We start from the raw sequence: 27,740 nt of genomic DNA on the forward strand, positions 1-27,740 counted from the left end.
TCCATACATTCCATAAAATGTATCTAGACGAATATGTATATAAAGGGTGATTCATGTGGAAATTTATTTTTAAATATTATTCAAATAACACTTGGTTGTTTATTAACTTGATTATTTAATTAGTAAATATAGGTATCAAGGCGATGCATGTCCATGGGGATTATATTGTCGGGCGGCAAAAAATTCCAAAAATGTTACGGGGGAACTCGCAGAAATAAGAGATACACACACCTCTATATCGTTGTTTGATAATATATTTCTTGGTGGCCCCAGGGACAACCGCTGACCATTTAAAGCGAATGTAATCGTGGGGCTTTTTTGTCGCCAGAAGACTCTCTCTAAGGAATGGTACTCCTTCTGTTGCTTCTCCGCGGCTAGATAAGAAAAGAGGGGCGTAGCCTGGGAGGGGGCCTTGGGTGACAAGCCACCTCTTTTAGTTAAAATCGCATGTTAAATATTGTATTAAAATCTGTGCTTCACAAAATTAGTATTAAAGAACCCACCCCCTCAATAAAATCCTGGCTACTCCAGTGAGCAAAAGTGCCAATGATACGATACGATGTACAATCGTACTGGCAAACCATAGAGATAAGGCACACTTTTGCTTTTGCGATAACGCAAACACTGAAACAATTCCAGGCAATCAATTAATGAGCCAGCTGATATGGCCGATTCCTCTTGGCCAACTAACGTCAGTTAGTTGGAGTTGGAATTCGATTCGCAGCGGGTCGAGAGTGCGAGTTCGGGCCAAAACAGAAAAAAGAGCAAACAAATAAATAAAGAGCACAGTGGGTAGTTAAAAGGTAATCGAAGCCTGTAAATCAAGATACCAAAGATATGGCACAGACATCGGTATCTCAGGATCTGATGTCATGCCAGTGAAAGCAATAAATAAATCTCAAATCACAATTGCCAGCCAGCCGATGGCTGCAAACAATTGTCCCAAAATCATGGCCTAAAAATACGCAATTAACTATTTTATTCGGGTCCTTATGTAATGAGCATTCATTAATGATTGCTTCATGTGCCAAGAATTTCCTGGCTTTGTGATAACTGCAAAAGTAAAATAATGCCAGCGAGCGGCAAAAAGCTAAAAGCAAATTGTGTTTATCTAATCGGGCAGGTAGCCACCACACAGGTGAAAAACGGTACTCTTCTATGTAGCTTTGTGTCTCTGCATGTAAAGGTATCTATCTATCTATGGCCCATTGCCCATTCGGAATCAATAGTTTCCCAGAACGCATTGATTCCACATCGGCGGAATGGTCAAAGCAGGCAATAGGACCTTGAAATACTTCCGACCCATATCGGTCAAGTACGGGTAAATATCTAGCTAACGAGAGACATAGATCGGCGTTTAGATTGTGCACACCTGCCAATCATTTGGAATACCAAAAGTGTCAATCAGTTGAAAAATGAAAATATGGTTTAATACAGTTATAGAAGTTAAAATCGTTATCCTTGGGCTTTCATAAAAAAGGTCTAGTGCTTGTTATATTTTCAAGATCATTGAAGATAAAGTTTATAAGCTCTAATAGATTTCTTCCTTGAAAAATTGGGGCCTTTCCCATATGTTTCTGTGTACTACAATTTGTAAATGTAAACAAAGAAAGGGCTTAATGACAAATGCTTTCGTGCATTAGTTGCTACATAGCGTTATCATCAAAACAAATAGAACAAATAAAAGAGAAATGAGTGTGGAATTGCGCAGTTTACTATCCACTTACGCATTGAACATTGAACTTGAAAAACTCCAATAAATGGAACAAACGATAGATAAATGATAATAAATAATAATAAATTGTGATTTCCCTTTCTCGTATTTCTCAGGATGCCACGTAACGGCTACGAAAATGGAGTCCCTGCCGGGGAACAGGCCAATGGGCATTACGACGAGATCAAACCCACGTATGCCCTGGAGCACTTGGCTACCTTCAAGCTGAAAACCGAGGCGGAGATCAAGCATCCCAAGGAGAAGATGAAGCTGCTGATCGAACTGGACAAAACTGGAGGCATTTGGCCGCACAAGATGTTCATGAGCTTCAATGGCCAGTGGCTGGTCATGCTGGACAGCGAGATGAAGGAGATTGAGAACTTTCCGGGCAGTCTGATCACCGAGCCCACAGCCTTCATCAGTGAGCATCCCCAGGAGGCGTACAATAACATTCTGGTCTTCTCAGTGCCGGGAATCTCGCTGGGAAACACCGAGATGCACATCTTTCAGGTGACCGATGTCAGTTCAGTTCATTTGGTAGAGGATCTGAAGACGGTGAGTCTATAAGACAATTTTTTATCACTCTCTATAACCCAATTCTTACTTTCAGCTGAGCAAGGGTACTCCTGTAACGATTGATCGTAATAAGACCCCAATTTTGCTGCCCAAGCCGGAAAGACCCCAAACGCAGCAGGCCAAGGATCAGTATGGAATAGCTGCGGCAGTGGCGGGGATTGCAGCGGAGAAGAACGCCCAGGATAAGGAGCAGACCGAGCGGGATGTGCAGGTGATCAACCACTGCTTCGAGGACATCGAGCGTTTCATGGCCCGACTTCATTATGCCGCCGAGGCCCTCAACGAGCTAAAGTTGCGCAAGGAGCAGCATAATCCTCATGGAGAGGGACTTTTGGTCCTAAGATCGCGACCACCGATCGAGAGCGAGTTTCACGACATCCTGGCCAAGGTGAAACTGGCGCTCATCTACTCGGTGCGGCTGCAGAACCACTTCACCAAATCCACCGATCCGGTGCACAATGTCTTCATATCGCTGCAAACCATCGTCACCGTTTGCAATGATATATATGTGGATGCGGGTCTGCCAGAGGCTGTGGTCAATCCCCTCCTGCGTCGCGAGACCATCGCCTTTCTCAACGGGACCCTCGACTCCAAGGAGAAGCAGTTGTGGCAGAGCCTTGGCCCCAACTGGACGGTTCCCAAGGACCAGTTCAAGGATCACAAGAGCTCGTATCATCCTATATTCTACGACGATTGGTCGCCCGATTGGGTGGTGGATGAGGAGGTGCAATACCTGGCTCCTGCCCTGAAGAAGACCACTACGCCGTCGCCGGTGCCGGTTCCCGTGCCCCCGAGTCCGGGTCTCGGAAATCGCACCTGGCTGAGTCGCCTGGAGAGCCGCAATGTCAAGATCGCCGAGGTTGCATTCAACAAGTCAGCCACAAATGACAAGGAACTAAAGGTCACCAAGGGGGAGTACTTGGAGGTATGTAACTATAAATCAAAGTATTATTTTAAATATAATAGCTTAAATAAAATCAGAGTAAAAAGTAGATACGAACAATTTAAAACGCATTCATAATGCATTTTATCAAAATGCATGTCATCAACATATTATTAAACCAATTTAGGCACTCCAAAAGTAATTCAAATAGATTTTATCTTATTGGCAAGTAATTTTTTTGGATTAATAAGTCCGACTGATTCAACTTAGTAATTATTTGCTGACGTAGATGGCATTATTCGAGATTTTAAAGATATATTCCAGTTTTTAAAAGAAAGAAATGATATATGTGTTAAATTTGTGAACTGCTAAACATTTAAACGTCACTTTTATTTTTGGCTTTTTGATGCAGATAACTCAAAGATAATAAACAAAGGGTTCATAAAGCGAGATAAGGGATGATTATAAAGATAACGAAAATTCTTACTCGGGTTATAATCATGAGTTAAAATGTAGTATATGAGGATCGCCGAAAAATTGCTGTAGAGGTTCCTAACGAATAGTAGGTCAATAACACGGTGTTTATTATAACAGCACCTTTTAAACTTTGTTATTATTTTAACTAGAACTTAGTATACCTACAATCTTATCGATTAAGCAATTGCATACTAATTGAGATAGCGAGGGTTATAAAATGATATACCTCTCTCCTTTTTCTAAGATTATCGATGACTCCCGAAACTGGTGGAAGGCTCGTAACTCGTATGGAAGCATTGGCTACGTGCCAAACACCGTGCTCACGCCGTACAACTTTGAGCCCGGAGTAAATGGAAGGGATACGGAATCGCTGGCATCCGTGGCCTTGACCGAGAATGGTGTCGAGGAGGCCAACAACCCTCCGTTGTACCGCAACACCATGGCCATGTATACCGCTCCCGTGGAGCAGCCGGTGGCCAATGGCAAGCCGTTGCCGCGCTCCTACTCGATGCCCAATGCCGTGCCCGTTCCACCCCCGATGCCACCAACTGACAGTCAGCCGCCCACGCCCAGCGGCACCCTTAAACGCAACATGGCGGCGGCAGGAGCCCTAGCAGGTTAGTCCTTAATTACGGAAAAACCCACCTCATAGCGAATACCACCCCTTGTAAATCTAAAACAAGGGTGAAGTTCCCGAGAACTACACACAAAAAATTTTGGGAAAGAAGAATCACAAGATCAAGTGTTCTCACTTATTCGAGAATAATCGTTCTTGAAATCAAGAAAAAAGTTCTCTCGAGTTTTTCAAGATAATTCGGCTATAAAGTAAGGAGGAATCGATTCTGTTTTTCCCACACTTTATATTGATTTTGGTAATTAAGAACGAGTCGATCTCTGCTTACTTCGAAGATCGAGAAAACGGTTTTTCATATTTAACTTAAAGGCTTTAGAAGAAAATCTATTATTTAAAAACATTAATGGTTGCATTTTGCTGCCTACCCATTCTCCCAGCCATGCGGGCCCGAAACGATTGCGAGGCCGATGACCAAGCCTACTACATGCAGGATGATGTGAACGACGAGCTGCGGGTTCTGTTGCAGCAGCGGGAGAGGCGCAAGGACCTGGAGATCCTTAAGACCCCCGAGATCTTCATCACTCAGAACTCGAAGCCGCGGGAAGTGGAGGAGTGGCTGAGGGGCAAAGGCTTCTCGGACATCATCATCAAGCGTCTGCACACTCTCTCCGGGGAGGAGATCTTCGCCCTTTCACCACACACCATCGAAAGCTACTTTGGCCAGCGGGAGAGTCGCCGCCTCATTTCCCAGATCGTGCTGCAAAAGAACTTCTGTGAGGTGAGTCCTTGGATATATCCCTCGATTAAGTAGAATGATATTTACTATTAAAATCCCCATTCCAGTACAAAACCATTAGATCATCGGAGCTGTCTGCCAAATTGGCACGGGCTCGTCAAAAGGCCGATCAGTCTAATGGCAATCCTAACGAGGTCTTCTAAGATTCCCGATTTGAATAGTTAGAGCCTGGAGAAACACAACAATGCCTCAGAAGCGCTAAGTTTTGCCATTAATTTATTTATGTGTAATATTCCTTCATTTATGTTAAAAAGTGTTCATACGTACATTAAAAAACCAGACAAAAAACAATGCTTCTGATATTTAATTTTCATTTTGACTTACATTCCCATTAAAAAAAATTCCTTAGTTGGAAAACAAATATTTATGAAATTTAGATTTGTCATCAGAACTTCCTGAAATTGCAATAAGATTACTTTTCCCTGCTTTGAATCGCGTTATAATTATGCACAATTACCTTATTCAACGCTCCGACATGATTAATTAGGCATGAATATGTTTATCATAGCAGGAACCTTATAAAAACTGGTTATTGAACTGCCTTATTGCTATGTTTATTGGTTAACCCAGATACCTTTTATGTCTAACTCCATTTCGAACTGCAGACGTCAGTCACTGCAGTTGCATAACATCCGAATTGAATTGGATATTCAATAAACATGGTTTTCAATGATATGAAGAAGTACCGACAACTACTTACTATCAAATGCAATTTAAATGCTATAATACTGCCAAACCATAAGTGGTAATCTTCATAAATTTTGCATCATAAATGCATCCTAAGTCTGTGAAGCGGGCGTTTAAAACCGGTAAGGGCGTTTATTTTTTTGGAGGCATACTGCGGGGGAAACATTTGAAAATGTAAGTCACGCGCCTGTTCACCCAATAATTTCGATCTGCGAAGTCACATGTTTCAAGGCTCCAACCGGTCTCTTGTGCGCCTGGCTATAAGGTTGTACATATGTACGATCACGTGTAATCGGTAAAACATTAAAAAGTACAACATTTATTTGATACAGATTCGGAATTTAATTTTACGAGTTTGTCCAGTTACAACCGATGTCCAATTGTTTCGCTTTCTGCGGCGGTTTTGCCAATTAGAACGAATTAATTTTGCAATTACGCGCCACGCACAAAACAGGTACACTGGGTTATTTGGGTTTAATAGACGGTCAAATCGAATCAATTATACACAAATTTATTGCAACGAACAAACAAAAACCCAAACAAGTTATAAGTGATACTTGATTTTTTGTCAACCTTTGTTACGGATAGGATTTTTAATCGATCCGTAACGCATTTGACAGATACAATTGTGTGCGAATGTTATGTATCTAATGATAGGCTTGTTTTTTAATGCATTTTGACTTCTTTTCATGCAACATTGTCGAATGCACATTCGACGGCTAGTTAATGCTGACAGATAATTACTAACTGTTTGGCGATTTGGTAATACGATTGATTTAGACAGGGGCAAGCATTCCGGGTCAGAAATACGTTAAATGCTCTGCTCGTTTCTGTTGGGTGCTCTTTGGCTAAGTCGTAAAATAGAGATTTGTGATTTTTAAAATTATTCAGCTGGTCCTCAGCACTTAGCTTTATTTCTGTTTCGGCTTACTGAAACCGCTGCATTTCTTAACTTTTGCATTCCCACAAGACATGTCGGGTGTCTTTTTACGCCAAGTATTGTCCCCATTTTCGTACATTAAGCTCTAGGACGGCCTCAATGTTTAATTAATGAAAACAATTAGCCATAACGACGGTCACGCAGAGCCAGTGACATACACAAGCCGTCGATTTCGAAACATTTTCGAAAGAAAAGCTTTCTAGGTCACAGCTGTGTGTCCCCACATTACAGAGGCGGGCACTTAAAAAGGTCAGCGGGTCGCTTGATAGCTGATCTCCTGCTGAACGATAAACACCAATAACCAATAACATTAAGCACACATTATACGTAGCCAAGAAATGCGTATCCTAGCCAAAAACAACAACTGGACAAACATAAATTACATAAAGCATAAGGCAGCGACATTTTCAATAGCGCCATTAAATTGGAGCAGAGAGTAAAAAGCAGGCAGAGTTTTTGATTTACACACTCGCAGATGCAAGTACAGTGGAACCGAAACGAAACGAACCGAACCGGTACTTACTCTCCGCGGATATACGGCTCCCAATCCCAGGCAAAACGCTCCAAACGCCAGCGTTTGCGCATGCGCGGCGCAGCGCATTCGTTATAAAAGGCCCAAAATCAGCGGCAGCAGAGTTAGTTCGCCTTGGGCCGCCTTGCCACAGTTAACCAACCGATCCTAACCATAGCATATATCCCATAGTTAATCGACAACGGATTAGCGCTAAGCCCTCTATTTTGTGGGCAGGTGCAAAGCTAAGCTAATTAAACGGTGAACTGCTGTATTCACGTCAATAGTAATCGCGAAAACCAACATAATTCAAAGCAATTTGCTCACCTCAGCGTGGAATTCGCGATTGCGCACTCGAAATTGGTGGATTGTAAATACGGTGTTTAAGTACCGCCAGGGAATACGAATACCCCTCCGGCCCCTTCACCAAAAACTTTACAAATAAAAGTGAAAGAACCACATTGTATTCGCAAACAAACTGTTGATTAATCGACGGGAGAAAGGATACTCGCTTGAAGCCACCGTAAGTATAGTTTCTCGGAAAAGTGCGGTAACGCAAATTAATAATACTGAACATCCATAGTCATTTTTGGACCAAACAAATCTTTCAAAAACATGTGAACAAGAAAGTTAGGAAATTTGAAAGTGCATTTCATTGAAATTTTTCTGTTACCTTTTTGGTACACATAAAGAAAAGCCATTATTGTTTTTTTTAGAAAAATTGTTTACATGCTACGATTCAACAAAAATCCTAGAAATATTCAAAAATAACACTAACAAATATTGTGAAATGATTCTAATAGAAATCTATGTGATAACCAACTTAAAATCAGGAAATTCTTTTGTGGTTTTGTTTATTTTCCAGACTTTTATTAACATGCTTTCATTTTCACAATAAACCTTTTTTTCATAGTTTCTTTTTAACAAATTTTTATGACTTATATGTATATCTGTGTTGTGGCAAAAAGAGACCGCTAAACAACAATTTTCGGAAAAGATGTAAATGATTTTTATCTGAAAATTGAAAACCGCAATCTGCTCACCGTTTATTTTATTTGGTCAAAAACGGGGGCACCAAATATCAAACCCTTGTTTCGCACGCAAATTGGATTTATTTAAGTCAGATTGGCAATGATTACTTTTAATGACTAAAAATCGAGGTTCATTTGTTTTATCTGCAATTCAAAAACTAGTAACCGTATTTCATCAGTGGTAGTAAACTAAGGGCTTTCAGACCAAACCAATCGCTAAAGTAGTTCAGACTGCTATTAAATTGAACCAATTAGGTTTTTTCAATTAACAGCTATTAGTTTGCATCCAATGTTAACTGTATCTATCTGCAATCTGCAAATTAAAAAAAACAATTTGCAAATCATTATATTTGATTAAGGAAAAGTCTCCAAAATAATGATATAGCGTTGCTCTAACTTTTTTTGGGGGATTACATTTATCTGTTAACAACTTTGTTTTTGAAACGAAATGAGTTTTATAATTAATGGCCAATTATGAGGCTCAATAGCCCCACGTACTTAAAGCACATACCGGTTTGCAAGACTGCTCTAAATTACACATTTTAATAAAAATTACGGTCAAACGTTGTTTTTAAAAACCACTTGAAGCCGTTGGCGGTTAACAACTGACCCAAGCGTTGCGTTGAAAGTAACAGATCTTTTAATTACAGCCAAGACAATTATTTTGAGATCCAATGCGAACGACCTTCAGTTTTCCATTGTGGGTCTTTCGAAAAAGGTTTCCAGTCGACCAAAAACCGAAACCAAAACTAAAAAAGAACAAAAAAAACACATTGATCGGCACCCGCAGTGGCCTTTTGAATGCCTCGAATTGATTTCTATTTATTGCATTCTAAGTCCGGTGTTTTTGGTTCGGCTTTAGTACATTGATATAAATCTTGGACTCTTGACAGCTGTGATATATGCTCTACAAGGTAGACAATTCATTTTCCTATCTTCTGATCTGCCCATTAAGCTTTCGGTAGATAATTCATCTAGATTCTAGAACATTGAAATCGATCACTTGGATCAGGTTTGCGATCGTTCATGGCTTATTACGATTATCGTACTCCGTGGGCTTTACTTTCTCTCCCGATCGGAATCTTAAGCCTGTTATGCAAACGCAGCCAATAGTGACGTGTGCCTCAATACTTTCATATATTTCACTAGACGACTTGCCATTCACCTGGTGGTCTTAAGTCTTAACGGTTATGCTACCCAAGCTGCCATTTAGCTGAAAACCCAGAAGTCATTTGCGATCATTGGGTCGCTGGTATGTAAATCTGTGCAGCCGCCTTGGCAGGTGTTGTATCCGTCTTTGTCGGTCGATCTCACATAAAATTAATTTATTGTATAGGAAATAATGGGAGCTGGGCTCCGAGTCACGACAACTCCAACAATGGCACAGATTAGTTTTGGGAACTACTAAACATCATCTGAACAACAAGAAACTGCAGTCTGTGGAACTGGCAACCCAATTCCAATTGCACATAATTGGGAGACAAGCATATATCACTTCTGGTGTTCAAATTAGCTAATTAGGCCAGTTACATATATCAAATCGCTCCAGAATTGCGTGAGCAAACAGGTAAACCACACAGAAAGAAACTCTGGTATGAAAAAACTTGGCCAACTCCAATGTAAATGAGTTAGTTTTCAAAATGCTGGATTACAAGTATGTAAACGCTAAAAAATTTAACAGGTGGAGAGCCAATTAAACCCGATATAGTTGTACGCATTAAATGGCTAAAAATAACTAGAAATATGTATGGCTACTGGTCACCTAGAGAAGTGGGCGTTTTTACGGGTGTTGCACCCAAACTCGTGCCCAAGTTGGCTTGCCAAATCAATCCGAAGGCGCTGCCTGAAATTGCTTTGGCTTGGACTCTTTCATGGCAGACAGACCGGCACGTGCGCAGCCCATATGGCGGGTTTTTCGCCCAAGAACCACAAGAGCACCCCACAAAGCTCGAGCAATTACTGCAATTACCTGGGTGAATTAAACAATCGCATTTTAATTAATTAGCTGAGGAGCTTGTGGAATGTGGGCGATGACCACAGACTTTCAAAACATGTGGGTTTTTACCTCAAGCAAAGGATAATCTAAAATTTGTTTTTGATTATTATTACATTTATAACAATTTAAGAGTATTAAACGGTATTTTATTATTTCTTGTTACATACCTGTAGCTACCTTTAGAAATATTGATACTTGTATATTATTTAAAATATATATATTTATTTCACATGTCTAAGTGAAGGATATCTAAAAAAAACAATCTACCTCATAAACATGACTTCTTTAAAGTAAAGAACTAAGTTTTCAAATAGATAAAAGTTACTTTCATTTCCTGATCCTATTTTATGACCCCTCCTTAGTAGAAAAACACCTGCCCAAACTCAAATTCCAGCCGTTTTTATTGAACGATATTTAATGACACACTCCTTTCATGATCGTTATTAGTCAGCAATAAAACCATTTTACGCGCATAGTTACATAGTTAAACTTCTTTTGCATAACGGGTGGTAAGGTGAGACCATAGCCATGACTTAGTCCTCACTGCAGTCGGCGAACCCCAATTGATCCAATCAATCCAAAACCGATCTCATTGCAGGCCGAAGAAAGCAATTGTGTATTCGGGTCCAACCAGTTTTGCCAATTTCACTTGTGCAAATAATCTTTGCTTCGATTTCGGTATCGGTGTCGGTTTCAAAGTCAAGGTCTCCGTACCCGAATTCGCAACCGAAACCGAAACCGACGAGATTGCAGCGGTCAACGGCAGCCAGCGGCCACATGGTCCGTCTATAATTGGCCCCCATTACCACTTGAGGTGGTCCGTAACCGTCGGTTAGGTGATTCACGGGGCGTCTGCCACGACTCGTTAATGGAACTCGAGAAAAGCCTTTCTTCCTCTCCGCTATAGCCATCATAGACCATGGTAATTCCACAGACATCATAATCCCAGGAGAGAAGGTCGCGAACGATTAATAGTGCTGGGAAAATGCAATCAACTAAGGGCGGCGATCTTTGAAAGGATTGCGTGAAAGCACCTCCAGAAAAACGAGCCGACATTGCAGTAACACATTTTCGAGTGCGATGTAATGAAGAAATTGTACATATCTCGCGTGCCCCACGAATTGTCTTTGCTATGTAGCTTCCGTTTTGATACATATTTTTCCTATAGCTATTGCAAGAGTTTTCCCTGCTCTGCTCTGGTTGGCATTGTCACTGCCGTATTTTGCGTGTTAACCGGACCATCGTAATTGCATTAGATTTAATTGCAGCAAGTCAATACAATATACAATATTCAACCAGGTAGCGGATCGTAAAGCGTTGTCTCTGGCGTATTTCTTTGTTTTACATGGCGCGACACTGAGCCTAATTAGTCGAGTGGCGGTCTCACATCGTTCACACCGGAGCGGCTCACGTTCGGCTCATCATTTCATAGCCAAGCCATCAGTCAGACCGAAAAGGAAACTTGATGCCGGTTGTCGGCGGCTTGATTAAAATGTTATGTCTGCCAACTGCAGAAAAACAAATCTATTAACAGCTAATAAACAAGCACCAAAAAGCCTATTTCGACTGGCTATCTTGTAATACATCTTTGGTGCACTAATTACTTTTACATTTACATTAAATTATTATGGCTGCCTATAAACAGCGAGCAATCAGTCTCAACAATGCCCATTTTCAATTACATCCAGAGGTAAATTTATAAAATATTATATATTTTAAAAGGTAAAAGTCGAACTTTCTTCAAAAATATTGAATGTTGAATTAAGTTAATTCGATAATTATCCATATATTCACATTTTTTTCTGAGTAAATAACCGCATTGCGATTGGATCTGATCTGAATGCAGTCAATTAAATGTGATAATCCATTTAGCAACAGCGAGAGTTAGACGACCTCCTGGCGAGACGTTGCTGATTAGCCCACAATCGTACATCGTACATTTACTTTTTATGGGCTCGTATTCTTTTATTGTACCATGATTTTCCATTTTCATTCAAAAAAATCTTAATTATGGAACCAAGATCATAAGCATACGATATTTTTCAGCTTAAAGACAGTAGCAACTGTTTAAGAAATGCGGCTCCCATGATAATTCTCAGCACTGGGCCGTGTTATATGTTTATATGTTGTATAATTAAAAGTAAAGCAAGCGGCATGAGACCCGAAGACCTACTGTGCTGCCAGCATTGGAGTCGTGATATGTCAGCCCGAGTGGCGAAAGGCAAAGGCACAGGCGGCAAATAGATGTATGTATGTTTACTCAGATCAAGAACGTCGACTCGAGTTCGATTCGAGGCTTGTGGTTATTTTTTTTTAATTGTACATAAGCTGGCAAAACAAAAACAGAAAGACAAATCACGCCGGGGGTTTGACTGCCATCGACCCATTGAGTCTATTGCGATAATGCTGCCTGCATCTAGTGGCTGACGCAGTTGATTAGGTGTGAATGTTAGTGTGTATTTTACAAATTCAAGTTCTGGGATTAAAACAGGGCAACATAATGGAAGTCTAGATGTTGAGCTTGACGTCTTGAACGTTCTTCAAGGCATCCGAGTAGCGTGCCAGCACGGGCTCCACCTCCTCCTTGACGAACTCGCCCACCTGGTCGCTGGCCCGGCCAGTGAAGGTCTTGGCATCCAGTATGGTGTCCAGCTGCTCCAGGATGGGCGAAAAGTACGGGTCCTTGCGCACTCGATCCACCAGGTCGTTGTCCTTGCCATGCTGCTTAACCTGGGCACCAGCCTCCTGGGACAGCACGCGAATCTTCTCGTGGCACACCTGACGATCTCCGCCCGCCTTTACCATGGCCATGATAATGTTCTCCGTGGACATGAAGGGCAGCTCTTGGCTAATGTGCCGCTCAATCACCTTCGGGTAGACCACCAATCCCTGCGAGATGTTCAGCAGAGTGAGCAGGGCGGCATCGGCAGCCAGGAAGGCCTCGGAAAGGGTCAGCCGCCTGTTGGCCGAGTCATCCAGGGTGCGTTCAAGCCACTGGGTGGCATGGGTATTGGCGGCACTGCTGAACAAGGTGATGAGGTGACGGGCCAGGGCGCAACAGCGCTCCGAGCGCATGGGATTCCTCTTGTACGGCATGGCCGACGAGCCAATCTGCGTGGTCTCAAAGGGCTCCTCCAGTTCCTTGCGGGAGGCGAGGATGCGCAGATCGGAGCACATCTTGTGGATGGTGGTGCCCAGGCTGGCAAGAGCGCCCACGACCTCCACATCCACCTTCCGGGAGTAGGTCTGTCCGGTAACCGCATAGGCCTTCTTGAAGCCAGCCAGCTCGGTGACCAGCTGATCCAGCTGCTTCACCTTCTCGCCATCGCCGTTGAAGAGCTGCAGGAACGAGGCCTGGGTGCCAGTGGTTCCCTTGACTCCCCGGAAGCGCAGATCCTCCAGGCAGCGAGACAGGGCCCTTTCGTCCATGATCAGATCCTGGATCCACAGGCAGGCCCGCTTGCCCACTGTGGTCAACTGGGCGGGCTGCAGATGGGTGAATCCCAGCGTGGGCTGGTCCTTGTATGTCTGGGCAAACTGGCTGAGTCGGGCAATCACGCTGGCCACTCGCGGCAGGAGCAGTTTGAGGGCATCCCGGAGTACAATCAGATCCGTGTTGTCACCCACATAGCACGAGGTGGCTCCCAAATGGATCACTGGAGCAGCAGATGGGCATTGCTTGGCGAAGACGTGGACGTGGGCCATTACATCGTGGCGCGTGAGTCGCTCCTCGGCTGCTGCTGCCTCGAAATCGATGTTGCTGATCTGCAGCTCCATCTCGGCGATCTGGGCGTCGCTGATCTCCAGTCCTAACCTGCTCTCCGCCCTCGCCAGCCACACCCACAACCGGCGCCAGGTGGAGAACTTGTTCTGATCGCTGAAGAGGAACTGCATCTCCTTGCTGGCATACCGGGTGCTCAGAGGCGACTTGTAGCCCTCGTAGTTGCTGGCCATCTCGGATTATATAGTATAGATGAATATAGGTATTATAAATCACTAAAACTGGGCTAATTAGGCGTAATCACGGTCGAAAAGTCGAAAAACAACTGTTGCTTCTGCTGCTTTTCTCACATGTGGTTGAGCAGTGTGACCGCGACCAGGGCGCCAAAATATACCATTTACATACTAAAACATACCAATTTGAAATTAGAACGTTACAATTTTTAAAGTGGTGGAAAGATAAATGTTTTTATCTATTATTTATTTAATTAAATATGTTCTGTAAACAAATATATATGTGTTATAAAGAAACGCACATTTACAAAAACAAAAACACATCCCTATTTTCTCTAGCATTTTACAAAAAGTAATTCAGATAAATAATTCATAAATAAATTAATCTCTTGAAAAATAATTTATTTTGACAGGGCGATAAGCTTTATAAGCAATTTCAACACTTTTAAAGTTGGCTAAAGTTTGTTCAATTAAACATACATGCTTTGCAAGCTGTTAAGCTGTAAACTTGACATTTTTAATAGGCTCAAACGGGCGGTTTATCACAAAATCTAGATAGTCCAAGGTGGTGGATTACTGATTTTGCTCGCTTAAAACATTCAAAAATCAATCAAAACAGCTTAAAACCAACTCACTTTAATTGGGTAATTTGATAAAAATAACTACATCTTATAAGACAAGTAATAAAATCAAACATGAAAGCGTAGACAAGATAATAAAATATTTACTATAAACGTCATCTGAAAAAACCAGTTGTAAATAAATAAAAAACAAAATACCTGCATTAGTCTTTAAACCCACATGAGGTAAAATAATGAGTTCTCTATTTAAACTAGTTTTAAATACTTGAGTAAATGTCACTCTCCTCCACTAAAATCCAAAAATTTGTTGCCCAATAAGTTTCAAATTAGTATGTTAATGAGAGGCCGTAAAAATACATTAAAATCACAAATATGCGAAGCACTTAATGCAAAATTTTTCATTTGCATCGTACAAAGCCAAAACATATAAAATAATTGCCAACCAAAAATAGTGACCACTTGGAACATAACTGGTCCACTGAATTCGGCGCAAGACAGTTAAGAATCAATTAGTGCGTCTATAGGCGACTGCAAATTGTATTTGGCAAGTGTGAAAATATCCAAATAGCTGCCAAATTTGGAAGGCAGAAAAATTCGCCGGCCAAGTGACCAGCTTCCAAGAGTTCCAAGAGCGTGGACCTGGGCACGAGATTATATTTCGATCACTATCTCGATCCCCAGAGATCATGTGATCTAACTTAACTGGTTGCGCAAATCACCGGTGACTTTTGGCTATGAAATTGCATATTGACGGCGTTTTGACAAAAAAGCTGCCATTGCCTTGCATAAATTTTGATTTGAAGCGGCGCTATAGACACACACACATACTTTGTAATTAACGCGCGGATCTCGAGAGTTTCGACATTTGGGGACCCGTATAACGAAAAATACCAGAGCAGAATGACAGCTACTGATGGGTCCCGGTTCCCAGTTTCGAGTTTTAGGTGCCCGACGCTTGGGACACTTTCCTTTTAAATGGCCATTTCAATTAGTGCTTGTTACTATATCGTTCGGACAAATCGGAATGTCCTCGATTTGTGTGCACTCCACGTCGTTGCGTTTTTCATACCTCCTATACCTAAACCTCCTTCAGGCAGACCGATTGCAATGATGTTGTCGTCCCCCGGTTATAGTGAAGGTCTTATATGGAATATACATAGCCGACCGTACTCAGCCAATAAATCAATCACCGCAGCACTAGACGTCCCATGGACTATTTTACACTTTAATGATCACAAAATAGCTCGGGATATGAATTCGTTTTTAATTAGAAGTCGTTAAAGTCGTTAAAAATTTGCTCGCATTGGCCAATTTCGTAGCTGGTCCTGGCCAAATTTGCCACGCCTTTGGTGGAAGACCACTTTTGGGTGCACCTGCACCATGTAAGTGCATGACTTCATTACGTATGGTCTATGTCAATCATGAAATTATCCAAAGATAAAGAGAGCAACAAAATTATGGGCATGACCAGAAAGCAATTGAGCCCTTTCTGCCAACATGACGTAACGCTTTTATCGATCTGTTATTGTGGTCGAAAAACCCATAACTCATTCTTCGGAATGCGCACATAATTTAGGGAAAGTCAATCATACAAAATCATAAATCAAACTTTGCAGGTTTTGCTGATGTTAAACATTTTTTTTATTAGTTATGGTTTTAACCAGTTTTTAAGATCAGTTGCGCCTAAAATATGTAAATGGTAAGCTTCGAAAAGATCATTAGGTTAGTCTGGCTTGTTCTTTTAGTCAACTGTTTTGGTATACAATTTACGCCAGTAAGTAATAACTCTATTGTTGTGAAGTTTGGGATTTAGGGACTGAATGTATTTACTTAGAGCGGTTGGGGCTAAGAAATCAAAGAAAATTGAAGTAGAAAAGGTAGATAAGAACTAAAATTTTTATTGGAGGTTCCTAGTTCCTGAAGACTTGATCTTCAGAAATGATTAATGAGATTTTTTCTTATTATGGGAGTTTTGGAACATTTAATATATAAATCATTTGTGGCCAATTTAAGTCGAACATCCGGCATTGTATAATTAACTTATTCCGACTTGGTTTTCATAAGGTAGTCAATGTTCTGTAAGTCTTGTCCTCGCTTTAAGAATGTCTAGCCATTGTGGTCGTTAAAAATATTTGCATGCATTAGTATTTTAGAAAGGGACTGCATGGTAAATTAGAATACAATCATGCAGCGGTTCTAAAAAGAACGCTGACAGGTCAGTAATATTCCGGTGTCCATTATAATCACGACGATTTCAATATCGCCTAGATCTTTTAGAGCATTTCTTGTGTTCTGTTACAGATTTTAGCGATAGATATTTTATGTCCCGTCATTCGTGCCTAGTTGCGGCTCATTAAGATTAAAAGCTATGTACAATGTAGATGACGGCCCTGACCAACGGCTGCTGTTTTGTGTGCTAAACTGGCATATGGATTGGATTGCCTTGGCGTGTCCGCCTGAGACTGCAATTCAAATTTAAATTCAGATTGAGACTCGCGAACGGTGCTCTTTCCTATTGACAAGCGGCGACGTTGGCGTTGTGGTTTTAAAATCCAGCCAATCATCGGCTCCAATCACCCGCTGACCCCATTCGAATTTAGAAACCCAAGAGATGCACTTAGAAAAACATTAGAAATATGTAGGCAGTAGATATTTAGAACTGAGAAAGTACAATATTATATAAGAAAGTGTTTTTATTAGGTTTTGTAGTATTTGAAAAAGGTTCTGCTGGTTGGGAAAGTCAAGTAGGGTGTATAGGTTAGAACTAAACTAGACTGAAGTTATTACTTAGGAATAGTTAATTAAGGAAGACATTTTCTTATTATTTTGTAGTAAAACTGGAAGTTATTGCCTTTGTAATTTAATTTCCCACCATATTTTTTACATAAAAATTAAGGAATTTTCATGTATAACCTAATAACTCTGTTAATTAGGCGAGGGCGACTTTTAATTCGAGTGTAGGCGTGGGTTTCCTGGAGAGGGCCACCTCCAATCGGCCGATCAATTTGGACCCAGGGTCCAGGAAAGTGTAAGACTCATGGCACGAATTGGAATTGTTGTCTGGGCCATTGTTCTGCACGGCATGCAATTAAAACATTGACAGAGGCTGCCTTTGTTTTATTTTGTGTGGTTTCTGCCACGGCTGCCGATGGATGGGGATTTGCATGCTGCAGCTGTAGCTGGCCTTTTGTGGCAAAGGTTGGGAATGACTCGGTTTGGCTTGGCTTAGACGGCAGAACGGGGCCGCAGACAAATTCATTATGTAAAGCTAACCATTACTGTCGATTCGGTCTGTTTACATAAGTAGCTTGCAAATTGGTCAAATATGCCGTTGCCATAAAACAATTATGAGACTTTTCACGCTTTTGCGCGCCTTGAGCACACGAATTTGAATCTAAAACAGTATTATTGTGCTCAGATTTTCAGCTCGGGGTTTGGTTTGGCATTCGGTGTTTTGGTGTTTGGGCCAATACCATATAGTACACATAATACCCAAATAGCCGGACCTGAGCAATGAACATGTTCGTACTAAAATGTCGCAATAAATAATAATGAATGCGCACCAAAACGGTGATGAAACCTGTTGTGACCATATGTGAGCCCAAGGAGTCGGAGTCCAGATCGATCGGCTGCCGCAAAAAATGCAAAGTGTTCCAGTTGTAGTTCACCTGCCGTCTCCGTCTGCAGCCGGCGAACATGAAATGTGTCCAACGTGTCCAACGTGTCCAAGTCGGTAGTGTTGCCTCCACGTTGCAGCCGATGGGATACATACAATGTACGCTCTTTTGGCCGTTTGCGACGGCAGGTACCTCTGCAAAAAGTTAGGTTTTTATGTGGGTTACCATACCAGCACCACATAAATATGTATGTAGGAGTGCTAACCACTTTTCCCATGTAGTTCAGGATGCCATAACGAAAGATTGTCGATTGCCGTACATGGCGCAGACCTTGGACTACAATATTCACGATTAATATGTCTTATTTCGAACAGGAAAAACAAATTCCTTACCACAAGAGCTAAAGGAATGTTGTTAACAGAATGATTTTCTATCGATAGTCTATATGTCAAGCAATCCTCTTAGTTCACTAGCTCCTTAAAAATTAACTTTAGTTTCATTGCTTTAGAATAACCTCTTTTAAAGCGAAATATTTATCTATTATTATATATGCTTTAAGTGCTATTATGAAATGAAACCTAATTTCTTAATAATTTTCCATTTCAATTGTAGATGTTTAGGGCACAAGATCTTTTGCTCTTGGCCCTTTTGGGATTCGTCCCAAGTGCACTTGGGCTAAAAGTTTCCTCTGGCTATCATATAGTCCACAATCCTCAACCATCTTTTCAACACAACTATCATGGATTTAGTTACCTTCAAGGCTCAGCTCCATATGTGATTGGGTAAGTTGTGGAAGCTCCCTTTCCTTCCTGTTTATTAAACTTTTAAAAATCTTTTAGGAATAGCCTGCCCACTTCTCCGGCTGCCCTGAATCCATTTTCATCGCCGGCAAGTGCTCCGGTATCAGCTTATGGCTACAGTTTTCCCACTGCCGGTCAGGTGGCATGTGCTGCTCCTCCGGCAATTTGCGAGAAGACTGCTTACCGCACTTTGGACGGTTCCTGCAATCACTTGGAACGTCCTGGCTTGGGAGTGGCCAACTCCAGGTAGCATCTTAATAAATAAGTAAAAGTTGCTTGTTTTTTTAATAATAATATTTCTTATAGGTATGGTCGTCTGGTGACACCCAAATACGCCGATGGTATATCGGCACCCACTAGGTCGGTGACAGGAGACGAACTGCCCAGTGCTCGCCTGGTTTCCTTGGTGGCTTTTGGAGAACAGGATGTGCCCGATCCAGAGTTTACGCTGCATAACATGCAGTGGGGTCAGATCATGACCCACGATATGAGCATGCAGGCAGGAGGAACTCAGTCGAGTAAGATATGATTTATTTTGATTTCAAGGAAAGAGTTCTTTAATCTCTAATCCCAACAGAGAAGCATCCCACTCGTTGCTGCACCGACGATGGACGTCTGATTGGCCTGGACACCGCCCACAAGACCTGTTTCGCCATCATTGTGCCTCCCCACGATCCGGCCTACTCCCAGGTGGGCACCGAGTGCCTCAATTTTGTGCGCACCCTAACGGATCGGGACTCGAATTGCCAGTACCGCGGCGGTCCGGCGGAGCAGATAACAGTGGTTACCTCGTACCTGGATCTCTCACTGGTCTACGGCAATTCCATTCAGCAAAACAGCGATATTCGTGAGTTCCAAGGCGGTCGGATGATCGTGGAGGAGCGCAACGGGGCCAAGTGGCTGCCACTTTCCCGGAATGTCACCGGCGATTGTGATGCCGTGGATGCCAGCGAAGTGTGCTACCGATCCGGAGATGTGAGGGTCAACCAGAATCCGGGACTGGCCATTCTGCAGACGATCCTGCTGCGGGAGCACAACCGCATTGCAGATGGTTTGTCGGCCCTGAATCCGCACTATGACGATCGCACGCTGTTCCAGGAGGCTCGCAAGATCAATATTGCCCAGTATCAGCAGATCAGCTACTACGAATGGCTTCCCATCTTCCTGGGCGGCGAGAACATGCTTAAGAACCGACTTATCTACAAGGCTCCGTCTGGCAACTATATCAACGACTTCGATCATAACATCGATCCATCGGTGCTGAATGAACATGCCACGGCCGCTTTCAGATACTTCCACTCGCAGATTGAAGGTCGTTTGGAGTAAGTACACACTTAATATTTTGTAGATAAAACAATACAATAAGATATAGCGCTGATAATATCTTAAAGAAAGTAAAATGTTTTTTTTTAACTATGGTAGCGAGAAACTTGATTAGATTTGGTTACTCCAATCTACTATCCCGAATGTATTGATTGGTCAAAAATTATATTAAATTAAAAATGTTATATTATTGTAAGAAGTTGTTAAATGTATTAATTTAAAAATCTTTTTACAGCCTTCTGTCCGAGCTGCGACAAGTTTTGGGATCCCTGACCCTCAGCGACTGGTTCAACCGCCCCGGCATTATCGAGGTGGGAGACAACTTTGACTCGCTGACCAGAGGACATGCCACACAGCCCGAGGAACTGACGGATATCAACTTTGACAGACAGGTGGGTACACCTATATAAATATAAGCCAACTCTTCACACTGTCATGATTTTCCTGTGCAGATTAAGCACTTCCTGTTCAGAAGAAACATGCCTTTCGGTTCGGATCTGCGATCCCTGGACATTCAGCGCAATCGCGATCATGGTTTGGCCTCCTACAATGATATGAGGGAGTTCTGCGGACTGAAACGTGCCCACTCGTGGGAGGAATTCGGTGACCTGATCAGTCCCCAGATTCTGGAAAATCTAAAGTCCCTATACGTGAGTCACGAAGACGTGGATTTGACTGTGGGAGCCTCGTTGGAGGCCCATGTGGCCGGCGCTTTGGCTGGACCCACCTTCCTCTGCATCCTCACCGAACAGTTCTACAGAACGCGAGTGGGCGATCGGTTCTTCTTCGAAAACGGAGACAAGCTCACTGGATTCACTCCTGGTAATTACAAATATTTACTCCAAGTAATTTCAAAGCTTATAACCACATGTATCCCATCACAGAACAACTTGAAGAGCTGCGTAAGGCAAGTATGGCCCGTTTGCTATGTGACAATGGCAACCACATTTCATCTATGCAGCCTGAGGCTTTCAGAACTGTTTCCCATTCGTAAGTAGAAATAAGAGGCTTATAATATTGAAAGTTAATTAAACTACCTATTAATTACAGGAATCCCATCATGCCGTGCTCGAATATTCCAGTAGTCGACCTCACCAAGTGGATTGATCAAAAGCCATATGCCGCGGCAGATCCGTCTCATTACGGAAAGAAGTGATCCCTAGCGATCTATTATTAACTAGTTAAATACAAATACCTTTAGCTTAATCAGTAACATAAATGTAAATGCAATTCCCACTCCCCCTTGTATGATAATTCCCCAAACTGATGTACAGAAATAAAGCCCTTACCAATTAAATAATCTGACTGACTTGAAATTCGGTTGGAAAGTAGAGATACTACAGAGCTGATACCCATGTCAAAGGCATTGGAAATGTCGAAGATCAAGAATAATATCCAGTCACGCCCTCTTCTTACGCAATATGGTCAGATAAAGAATCGTCAGACCCCGAAAACCTTTACACTTTCGTTGACTTTGGGATCACTCGGTTCGATCGGGGTTAATCATATGTAGGCGCGCGACCGAGGTGTGAACAACTTGATAGAAACGGCCAATTAAGAGACAAAACGCCATTTTTCTGCCAACTTTGACTCTTTGTCGATTCGAATCGTAAAGCCAAACAATCGACACAAAAAAGATGTTCTTTTTTGCAAACATCTTCGGTATTCATATGCGAGTTAACATATTAATACTTCAGAGGCGGTCCTCTTTTTGAATGGGCATAAATTTACATAAGTTAAGAGAGAACATCGAAGGTATCGTCATCTCGACCAGGTTTGCATATTTTCCGAGAGATTTGGCGAGCAGATTTCTGAATGGACATGATATAACGGTTCTGGTGAATCTAGACTAATGAAAGTGATTTAAACAAAGTGTGCATACGAGATTAACAGTTCATAATGCGGTATAAAAGTGATCCATTCGCTGGCGAAAGGCAGCAGATGCCATTTCGCCATGAGACTGTTCGCAGTGATTTTCTGGCTAGGTAAGGGATTTCCCCCAGATGGACTTAAAACGAATTTCAAAATGCAAACTATCACCTTTCCAGGCTGGGCTTTTGGCCAAGCCAGTGCCAAGACCTCGGGTTCGGAGTCCCCCAGACTGCTAGCCTCTCTCCAAGCAGCTCCAGCACCGGCGCCAGCACAAAGTGTGATCTACAAAATACCAGCGCAACACTACTACCCACCACCTCCACCTCCTCCGCAGCCTCAGCACTGCAGCTGTCCACCGGGACCACCTGGCCCGCCGGGCCCACCAGGATTGCCTGGAGTACCTGGTGAACCGGGTCCCAAGGGACACAGTGGGTCGAAGGGCGAACGAGGGGAGAAGGGAGACCGCGGACATTATGGATTACCGGGCGCACCAGGACTTCCGGGACCCATTGGACCACCTGGTCTGCCCGGCCCACCCGGTCACAAATCGAAAAATGATCACCATGACCACGACCATGACCACGACCACGGTCACCACCACCACCATCACCATTCCCAGCCACCACCACCACTACCACCATCTCGACCACCACCACCACCACCAATCCTGCCGCCTCCAATTATAGTTCCCATTCCGATACCAGCCCCGCAGGAAGGCGGCTATGATCATCACCACAAGGGATCCAAGGGACCACCCGGACCTCCAGGCCCACCGGGTAAGTGATTTAAAAATACCAAAATCAAAATATGATTTTATAATTTGTGTGCCTATATACTATGTACATCAGGGTGGCCCACACTTTTAATGACGTTATTAAGATCCTAAATTCGAAAACCAAACAATCCTCCGTAAAAATTGGGAATGGGAAATCGAATTTTTAGAATTTTAAGTGGCTTAGGTGTCGAATGAGTAATTTTTTTTAGAAAACTGCGCAAAGCCTAAGTTTAAAGGTAATTCTGAGTTTTCAAAAAATCCTTATCTTTCAAGAAAACAGAGGAGTATAAAATCTATAATTTTTGTTTTTTATTTAAGATTCAATTTTTAAATGCCCAATCAAGTTCATATTTACTGCTTTATATCAGAAAATATTACGTTCTCATAATTATTCAAAATGTATTTTCGAGGTTTCTTTTACTTATAATCAATTCTTGAATCGCTTGCAGGAATGGGATCACCTGGTCTTCCAGGGCCACCTGGCAATACGTATCCACAGCCACCTCCACCTCCTCCGCCTCCGCCTCCACCACCGTCTCAGCCAGCGTATCCACCCTTCCCGTATCCTTACCCCCCACCCGGACCCTATCCCGGTCCAGGTTCTTGGATTCCCGTGCCAGTTCCAGTGGCATGGCCATCGAAAGGACTCAAGGGCGACAAGGGTCACAAAGGAGGCAACAAGGGAGACAAGGGCGGACACCACCATCACTACTATCCACCAGGACACAACAAGGGCGGTCAATATCCGTATCCTCCCTACAGCGGTGGACATGGTGGCCACCATCAACCAGCTCCTTATCCGCCACCTTACCCGCCGCCTTACCCTCCTCCTTACCCACCGCACTATCCACACGACGGTGGTGACAACGGGCATCATAACCATCATCCGTCCCACAACAATGGAGGAGGCAATGGTGGGCACTACCATCACCATCCGTCCAACAATCAAGGAGGAGGTAATGGTGGGCACAACCATCATCATCCGTCCCACAGTCAAGGAGGAGGTAATGGTGGGCACAACCAACACCATCCGTCCCACAATCAAGGAGGAGGTAATGGTGGGCACAACCAATACCATCCGTCCCACAATCAAGGAGGAGGCAATAACGGGAACAACCAACATCATCCTTCCCACAATAATGGAGGAGGAAACGATGGGCACAGCCAACATCATCCGTCCCACAATCAAGGAGGAGGTAATGGTGGGCACAACCAACACCATCCGTCCCACAATCAAGGAGGAGGCAATAACGGGAACAACCAACACCATCCTTCCCACAATAATGGAGGAGGAAACGATGGGCACAGCCAATATCATCCTTCCCACAATCAAGGAGGAGGAAACGACGGGCACAGCCAACATCATCCGTCCCACAATAATGGAGGAGGAAACGACGGGCACAGCCAACATCATCCGTCCCACAATCATGGAGGAGGAAACGATGGGCATAACCAACATCATCCTTCCAACAATCATGGAGGAGGAAACGATGGGCATAACCAACATCATCCTTCCCACAATCAAGGAGAAGGAAACGACGGGCACAGCCAACATCATTCGTCCCACAATCATGGAGGAGGAAACAATGGGCACAGCCAACATCATCCATCCCACAATCATGGAGAAGGAAACGACGGGCACAGCCAACATCATCCTTCCCATAATCATGGAGGAGGAAACGATGGGCATAACCAACATCATCCTTCCCACAATCATGGAGAAGGAAACGATGGGCACAGCCAACATCATCCGTCCCACAATCATGGTGGAGGAAACGACGGGCACAGCCAACATCATCCATCCCACAATCATGGAGAAGGAAACGATGGGCACAGCCAACATCATCCATCCCACAATAATGGAGGAGGAGGAGACGACGGGCACAACCAACATCATCAAACTAATGCAAATGGTGGACACAAAGGTAATAACCACCACACAGGAACTGGTTCAGAAAAACCCTCTGAGCCAGAAGGCAGTGGCGAGCAAGTTCCCCGGGATGATCTGGAACTGCTGGATGAAGATGTGGAGATCGTTGAGAACATAGTCGATGACAATGACTTTATGGAGGGCGAGGAAGAACAGCCTTATGAGGAAAATGATACCGAAACGGAACCCGAGGATGCAGGCTATTTAGATAACACAGTGGAGAATGAAACATCTCCTGATTCAGTTGAAGAACCAATTGAGGAAAATACAACTATGGGTGCAGAAAACTATTTCGAGCCAGGTGAAGAGGAAGAATTGATAGAGGAAGAACCTATAACGGAGGATCAGATGGACATGGTGATGGATAACCAGTCCTTTGAGGGATACACGATCGAAGAGCGAAACAACAAAAGGCCAATTATCCTGGCCGTTGGAACTCCTAGAAATCCATTTCACATTTATGCCTATGAACAGTATAATTAATACATACACAAGCCAATGATACACGACAATAAAAAAATTTTGAAGATGTACCTTTTTTAGAGTTTTTCGTTTTAATCATATGATAAAGGGGTTTCTGATACTATAAAATAAATGGGGAATTCAGTATACATACTTTATATATTGTCCAACCTTATTCTAAGCAATAACTTTGTACTGTTCTAGAAGGATTTAGCTCATTTATAATAATTAATATGCAACCGAGAGTTAATCTTCTTGAATTCGTATGGTAGAAAAGTTAAAATAAATTAGCAATAAAATAGCTTTTTGTAAACTGGCGAAATAGTTCCGTTGTTCTTGGAATTTGCTTTGCTTTGTGTGTTTTTCAATAAATTAACAATGAAGAAAGGTATGAAAAGTGAAATCACAAAGAAATATAATAATTAAATCAATGACGAACGAATGAATTTGTCAATACAATATCATTTTTCAAAATACAATAGCATATTGTTAAAACTTATCAGCCATACAAGAAAAAAGTGGTTAGTTCATAGATATTTTGCAGATCTGAAATGTATGACTCATAGCCCGTTTTTGCAGTTGACACGCTGTAACATAATAATAAAAAACCGGGACAACGGACAAGAATAAAATATAATTGGCGAAAAAAGATTAGCCCAATATTTAAATCAATATGTTAGACCATAAACAACAAGAATTTCCAAATGTTTTTAATTTAAGACAGTTTAAAGATTCCTTGCATCTTATTGATCCACTATTTTATTACCTTTCATAACTTTGTGTGTCTCAGCCGGAATTTCGCTACTTAAAATCAATTTGTATGATCACCATAAAAAAACAATCGTTAGTATCTATAAAAGAAGATAAGTTAGATCGTTCCATTTTTGCGGTATCTCTTTTTTATTGTGCCAAAATAAATAAAACAATGGTTGCAGAAATAGAACAATGAATTAATGGATCTTTGGAAAACCATATCCATATACTTAAAGTTAAATAAAAATACTTTAAGTCACAATTATATGACTCGTGTAATACAAAAATACATTTTTTTAACAATTTAGCCAAAACAAATAGATCATTGACGTCATCGAATCCCATGTTAGTGAAATTCGACCACTCTTCGGCTTATATTATGCAAAACCATTTAACTGTCTGCGATTTGAATTTCAGGTGTTTCCAATTAACCCATTATAGACCATCGAAGGTGTCTATATAAGACGGCTTCTAAGTCGGACAGGTGTTCATTCACGAATGTTGGGCCTCAAAATGAGGCTGCTGACGGTTCTGCTGTTATCAGGTTAGTCAAGAGTAAATCAAAGTTTAAAAAAATTTCCAGCTTTTATTAAATTTTGTGTTTTTAGCCATTTCAACTTTCTGCGAGGGATCGTGGACGTTGAGCTCAGTTCAGCCGGTTAAAACTGAGACCCGTCCAAAGGCGAAAAAGCCTGTTTATGACCTGTACTATTACAGTCCCGAAACGTTAGGCTCCTCCTTTTACTATGGATCTCAGACGAATTGTCAGTGCCGCCCAGGGCCTCCCGGCCCACCTGGTCCACCTGGAACTCCTGGCTTGCCAGGTGAGCAAGGACCGCCCGGTGAAAAAGGCGACCGTGGGGATCGTGGAGAAAGTGGAGAGCGAGGAAGAACGGGCAGACCGGGCTATACTGGATTTCCGGGACCCATTGGACCACCAGGTTCCCCAGGAAAGTCTCCATCACATCGGCATAAGCAAGGTCCGACAATCATTTATTTACCAGCAATTACAGACGACAAGCCACCTAAAAAAGAAACCACAAAGGGAAGCAATGGAAATACACCATCGAAACCCGATAACAGAAAGATTGTTTTAAAAACAAATAAACCTCTGGCACCGCAGCCTTGGCGGGGTAATTCTAATGGAATTAACCTTCTAAAAGCGAGTCCGCAACTGACCAAAAACCACAAAAACCTAAATCGCAAGAGACCAACTGCTTCCCCACTTTCCAATCGCAAGAGAATCATTCAGAGCAACAAGATAAGCACATCAAATAAGAACAGAAAAACATTGACTAATTCGCAAAATCATAAAACAAACGCGGTAATTCGCCAACAAACTCCTAAGCGAAAGGCAATTAAAAATACAACTACAACTAATAAAACTAATTCGAGCACTTCAAATCGTCGGCCATCAGCTACCAAAAACAAGGGATCCAAACTTGTCGAGAAACCCAGTTTAACAAATGCAAATGCCAGCATTAATTT

At 42.4% G+C, this 27,740-nt stretch overlaps 5 protein-coding genes across 6 annotated transcripts; 4 read left to right on the forward strand and 1 right to left on the reverse strand.

The window, feature by feature from the left end:
- The first annotated feature begins 705 nt into the window (after nt 1-705).
- Nucleotides 706-5,308, forward strand: LOC119554084 (epidermal growth factor receptor kinase substrate 8). 2 transcript variants are annotated; one of them, XM_037864841.1, is made up of 6 exons: nt 706-803; nt 1,831-2,269; nt 2,325-3,215; nt 3,895-4,267; nt 4,662-5,002; nt 5,068-5,308. In XM_037864841.1, exons 2-6 carry the CDS (start codon nt 1,832-1,834, stop codon nt 5,161-5,163), a joined length of 2,139 nt encoding a protein of 712 aa, XP_037720769.1. In that variant the 5' UTR covers nt 706-803; nt 1,831; the 3' UTR covers nt 5,164-5,308. The 2 variants fall into 2 exon arrangements, with proteins under 2 accessions (XP_037720769.1, XP_037720759.1); XM_037864831.1 differs by lacking the exon at nt 706-803 and adding an exon at nt 1,223-1,321.
- Nucleotides 5,309-7,300: 1,992 nt separating this feature from the next.
- Nucleotides 7,301-21,746, forward strand: LOC119553556 (peroxidase). Its single transcript, XM_037864001.1, has 9 exons — nt 7,301-7,681; nt 18,950-19,119; nt 19,177-19,383; nt 19,444-19,655; nt 19,715-20,459; nt 20,696-20,852; nt 20,913-21,282; nt 21,345-21,450; nt 21,511-21,746. The coding sequence occupies exons 2-9, from the start codon at nt 18,950-18,952 to the stop codon at nt 21,614-21,616; spliced, it is 2,073 nt and encodes a 690-aa protein (XP_037719929.1). The 5' UTR covers nt 7,301-7,681; the 3' UTR covers nt 21,617-21,746.
- Nucleotides 12,427-14,248, reverse strand: LOC119553563 (adenylosuccinate lyase). Its single transcript, XM_037864012.1, has one exon. The coding sequence runs from the start codon at nt 14,137-14,139 to the stop codon at nt 12,694-12,696; it is 1,446 nt and encodes a 481-aa protein (XP_037719940.1). The 5' UTR covers nt 14,140-14,248; the 3' UTR covers nt 12,427-12,693.
- Nucleotides 21,747-22,414: 668 nt separating the features above from the next.
- Nucleotides 22,415-25,520, forward strand: LOC119551992. The gene is made up of 5 exons (XM_037861716.1): nt 22,415-22,445; nt 22,509-23,108; nt 23,557-24,063; nt 24,101-25,032; nt 25,065-25,520. Exons 1-5 carry the CDS (start codon nt 22,415-22,417, stop codon nt 25,518-25,520), a joined length of 2,526 nt encoding a protein of 841 aa, XP_037717644.1.
- Nucleotides 25,521-26,765: 1,245 nt separating this feature from the next.
- On the forward strand, nt 26,766-27,349 carry LOC119552041 (cuticle collagen 3A3). Its single transcript, XM_037861786.1, is given in 3 exon segments — nt 26,766-26,796; nt 26,861-27,300; nt 27,302-27,349. Coding segments are annotated over 3 exon segments (519 nt in total).
- The last annotated feature ends 391 nt before the right edge of the window (nt 27,350-27,740 follow it).

The sequence above is a fragment of the Drosophila subpulchrella genome, chromosome 3R, assembly GCF_014743375.2.
Source record: "Drosophila subpulchrella strain 33 F10 #4 breed RU33 chromosome 3R, RU_Dsub_v1.1 Primary Assembly, whole genome shotgun sequence".
Classification (NCBI taxonomy): Eukaryota; Metazoa; Arthropoda; class Insecta; order Diptera; family Drosophilidae; genus Drosophila; species Drosophila subpulchrella.

What these genes read in the sequence shown, in the direction of transcription:
- LOC119554084 (XM_037864831.1), top strand. Translation starts at nt 1,263, where the DNA reads ATGGTCAAAGCAGGCAATAGGACCTTGAAATACTTCCGACCCATATCG. An exon ending in CCAAGGGGGAGTACTTGGAG is followed by an intron (nt 3,216 to 3,894) that starts GTATGTAACTAT and finishes CCTTTTTCTAAG; the next exon opens with ATTATCGATGACTCCCGAAA. An exon ending in TGCAAAAGAACTTCTGTGAG is followed by an intron (nt 5,003 to 5,067) that starts GTGAGTCCTTGG and finishes TCCCCATTCCAG; the next exon opens with TACAAAACCATTAGATCATC.
- LOC119553563 (XM_037864012.1), bottom strand. Translation starts at nt 14,139, where the DNA reads ATGGCCAGCAACTACGAGGGCTACAAGTCGCCTCTGAGCACCCGGTAT.
- LOC119553556 (XM_037864001.1), top strand. Translation starts at nt 18,950, where the DNA reads ATGTTTAGGGCACAAGATCTTTTGCTCTTGGCCCTTTTGGGATTCGTC. An exon ending in CAGATTGAAGGTCGTTTGGA is followed by an intron (nt 20,460 to 20,695) that starts GTAAGTACACAC and finishes ATCTTTTTACAG; the next exon opens with CCTTCTGTCCGAGCTGCGAC. An exon ending in GCTCACTGGATTCACTCCTG is followed by an intron (nt 21,283 to 21,344) that starts GTAATTACAAAT and finishes ATCCCATCACAG; the next exon opens with AACAACTTGAAGAGCTGCGT.
- LOC119551992 (XM_037861716.1), top strand. Translation starts at nt 22,415, where the DNA reads ATGAGACTGTTCGCAGTGATTTTCTGGCTAG. An exon ending in CGCAGTGATTTTCTGGCTAG is followed by an intron (nt 22,446 to 22,508) that starts GTAAGGGATTTC and finishes TCACCTTTCCAG; the next exon opens with GCTGGGCTTTTGGCCAAGCC. An exon ending in CGGACCTCCAGGCCCACCGG is followed by an intron (nt 23,109 to 23,556) that starts GTAAGTGATTTA and finishes AATCGCTTGCAG; the next exon opens with GAATGGGATCACCTGGTCTT.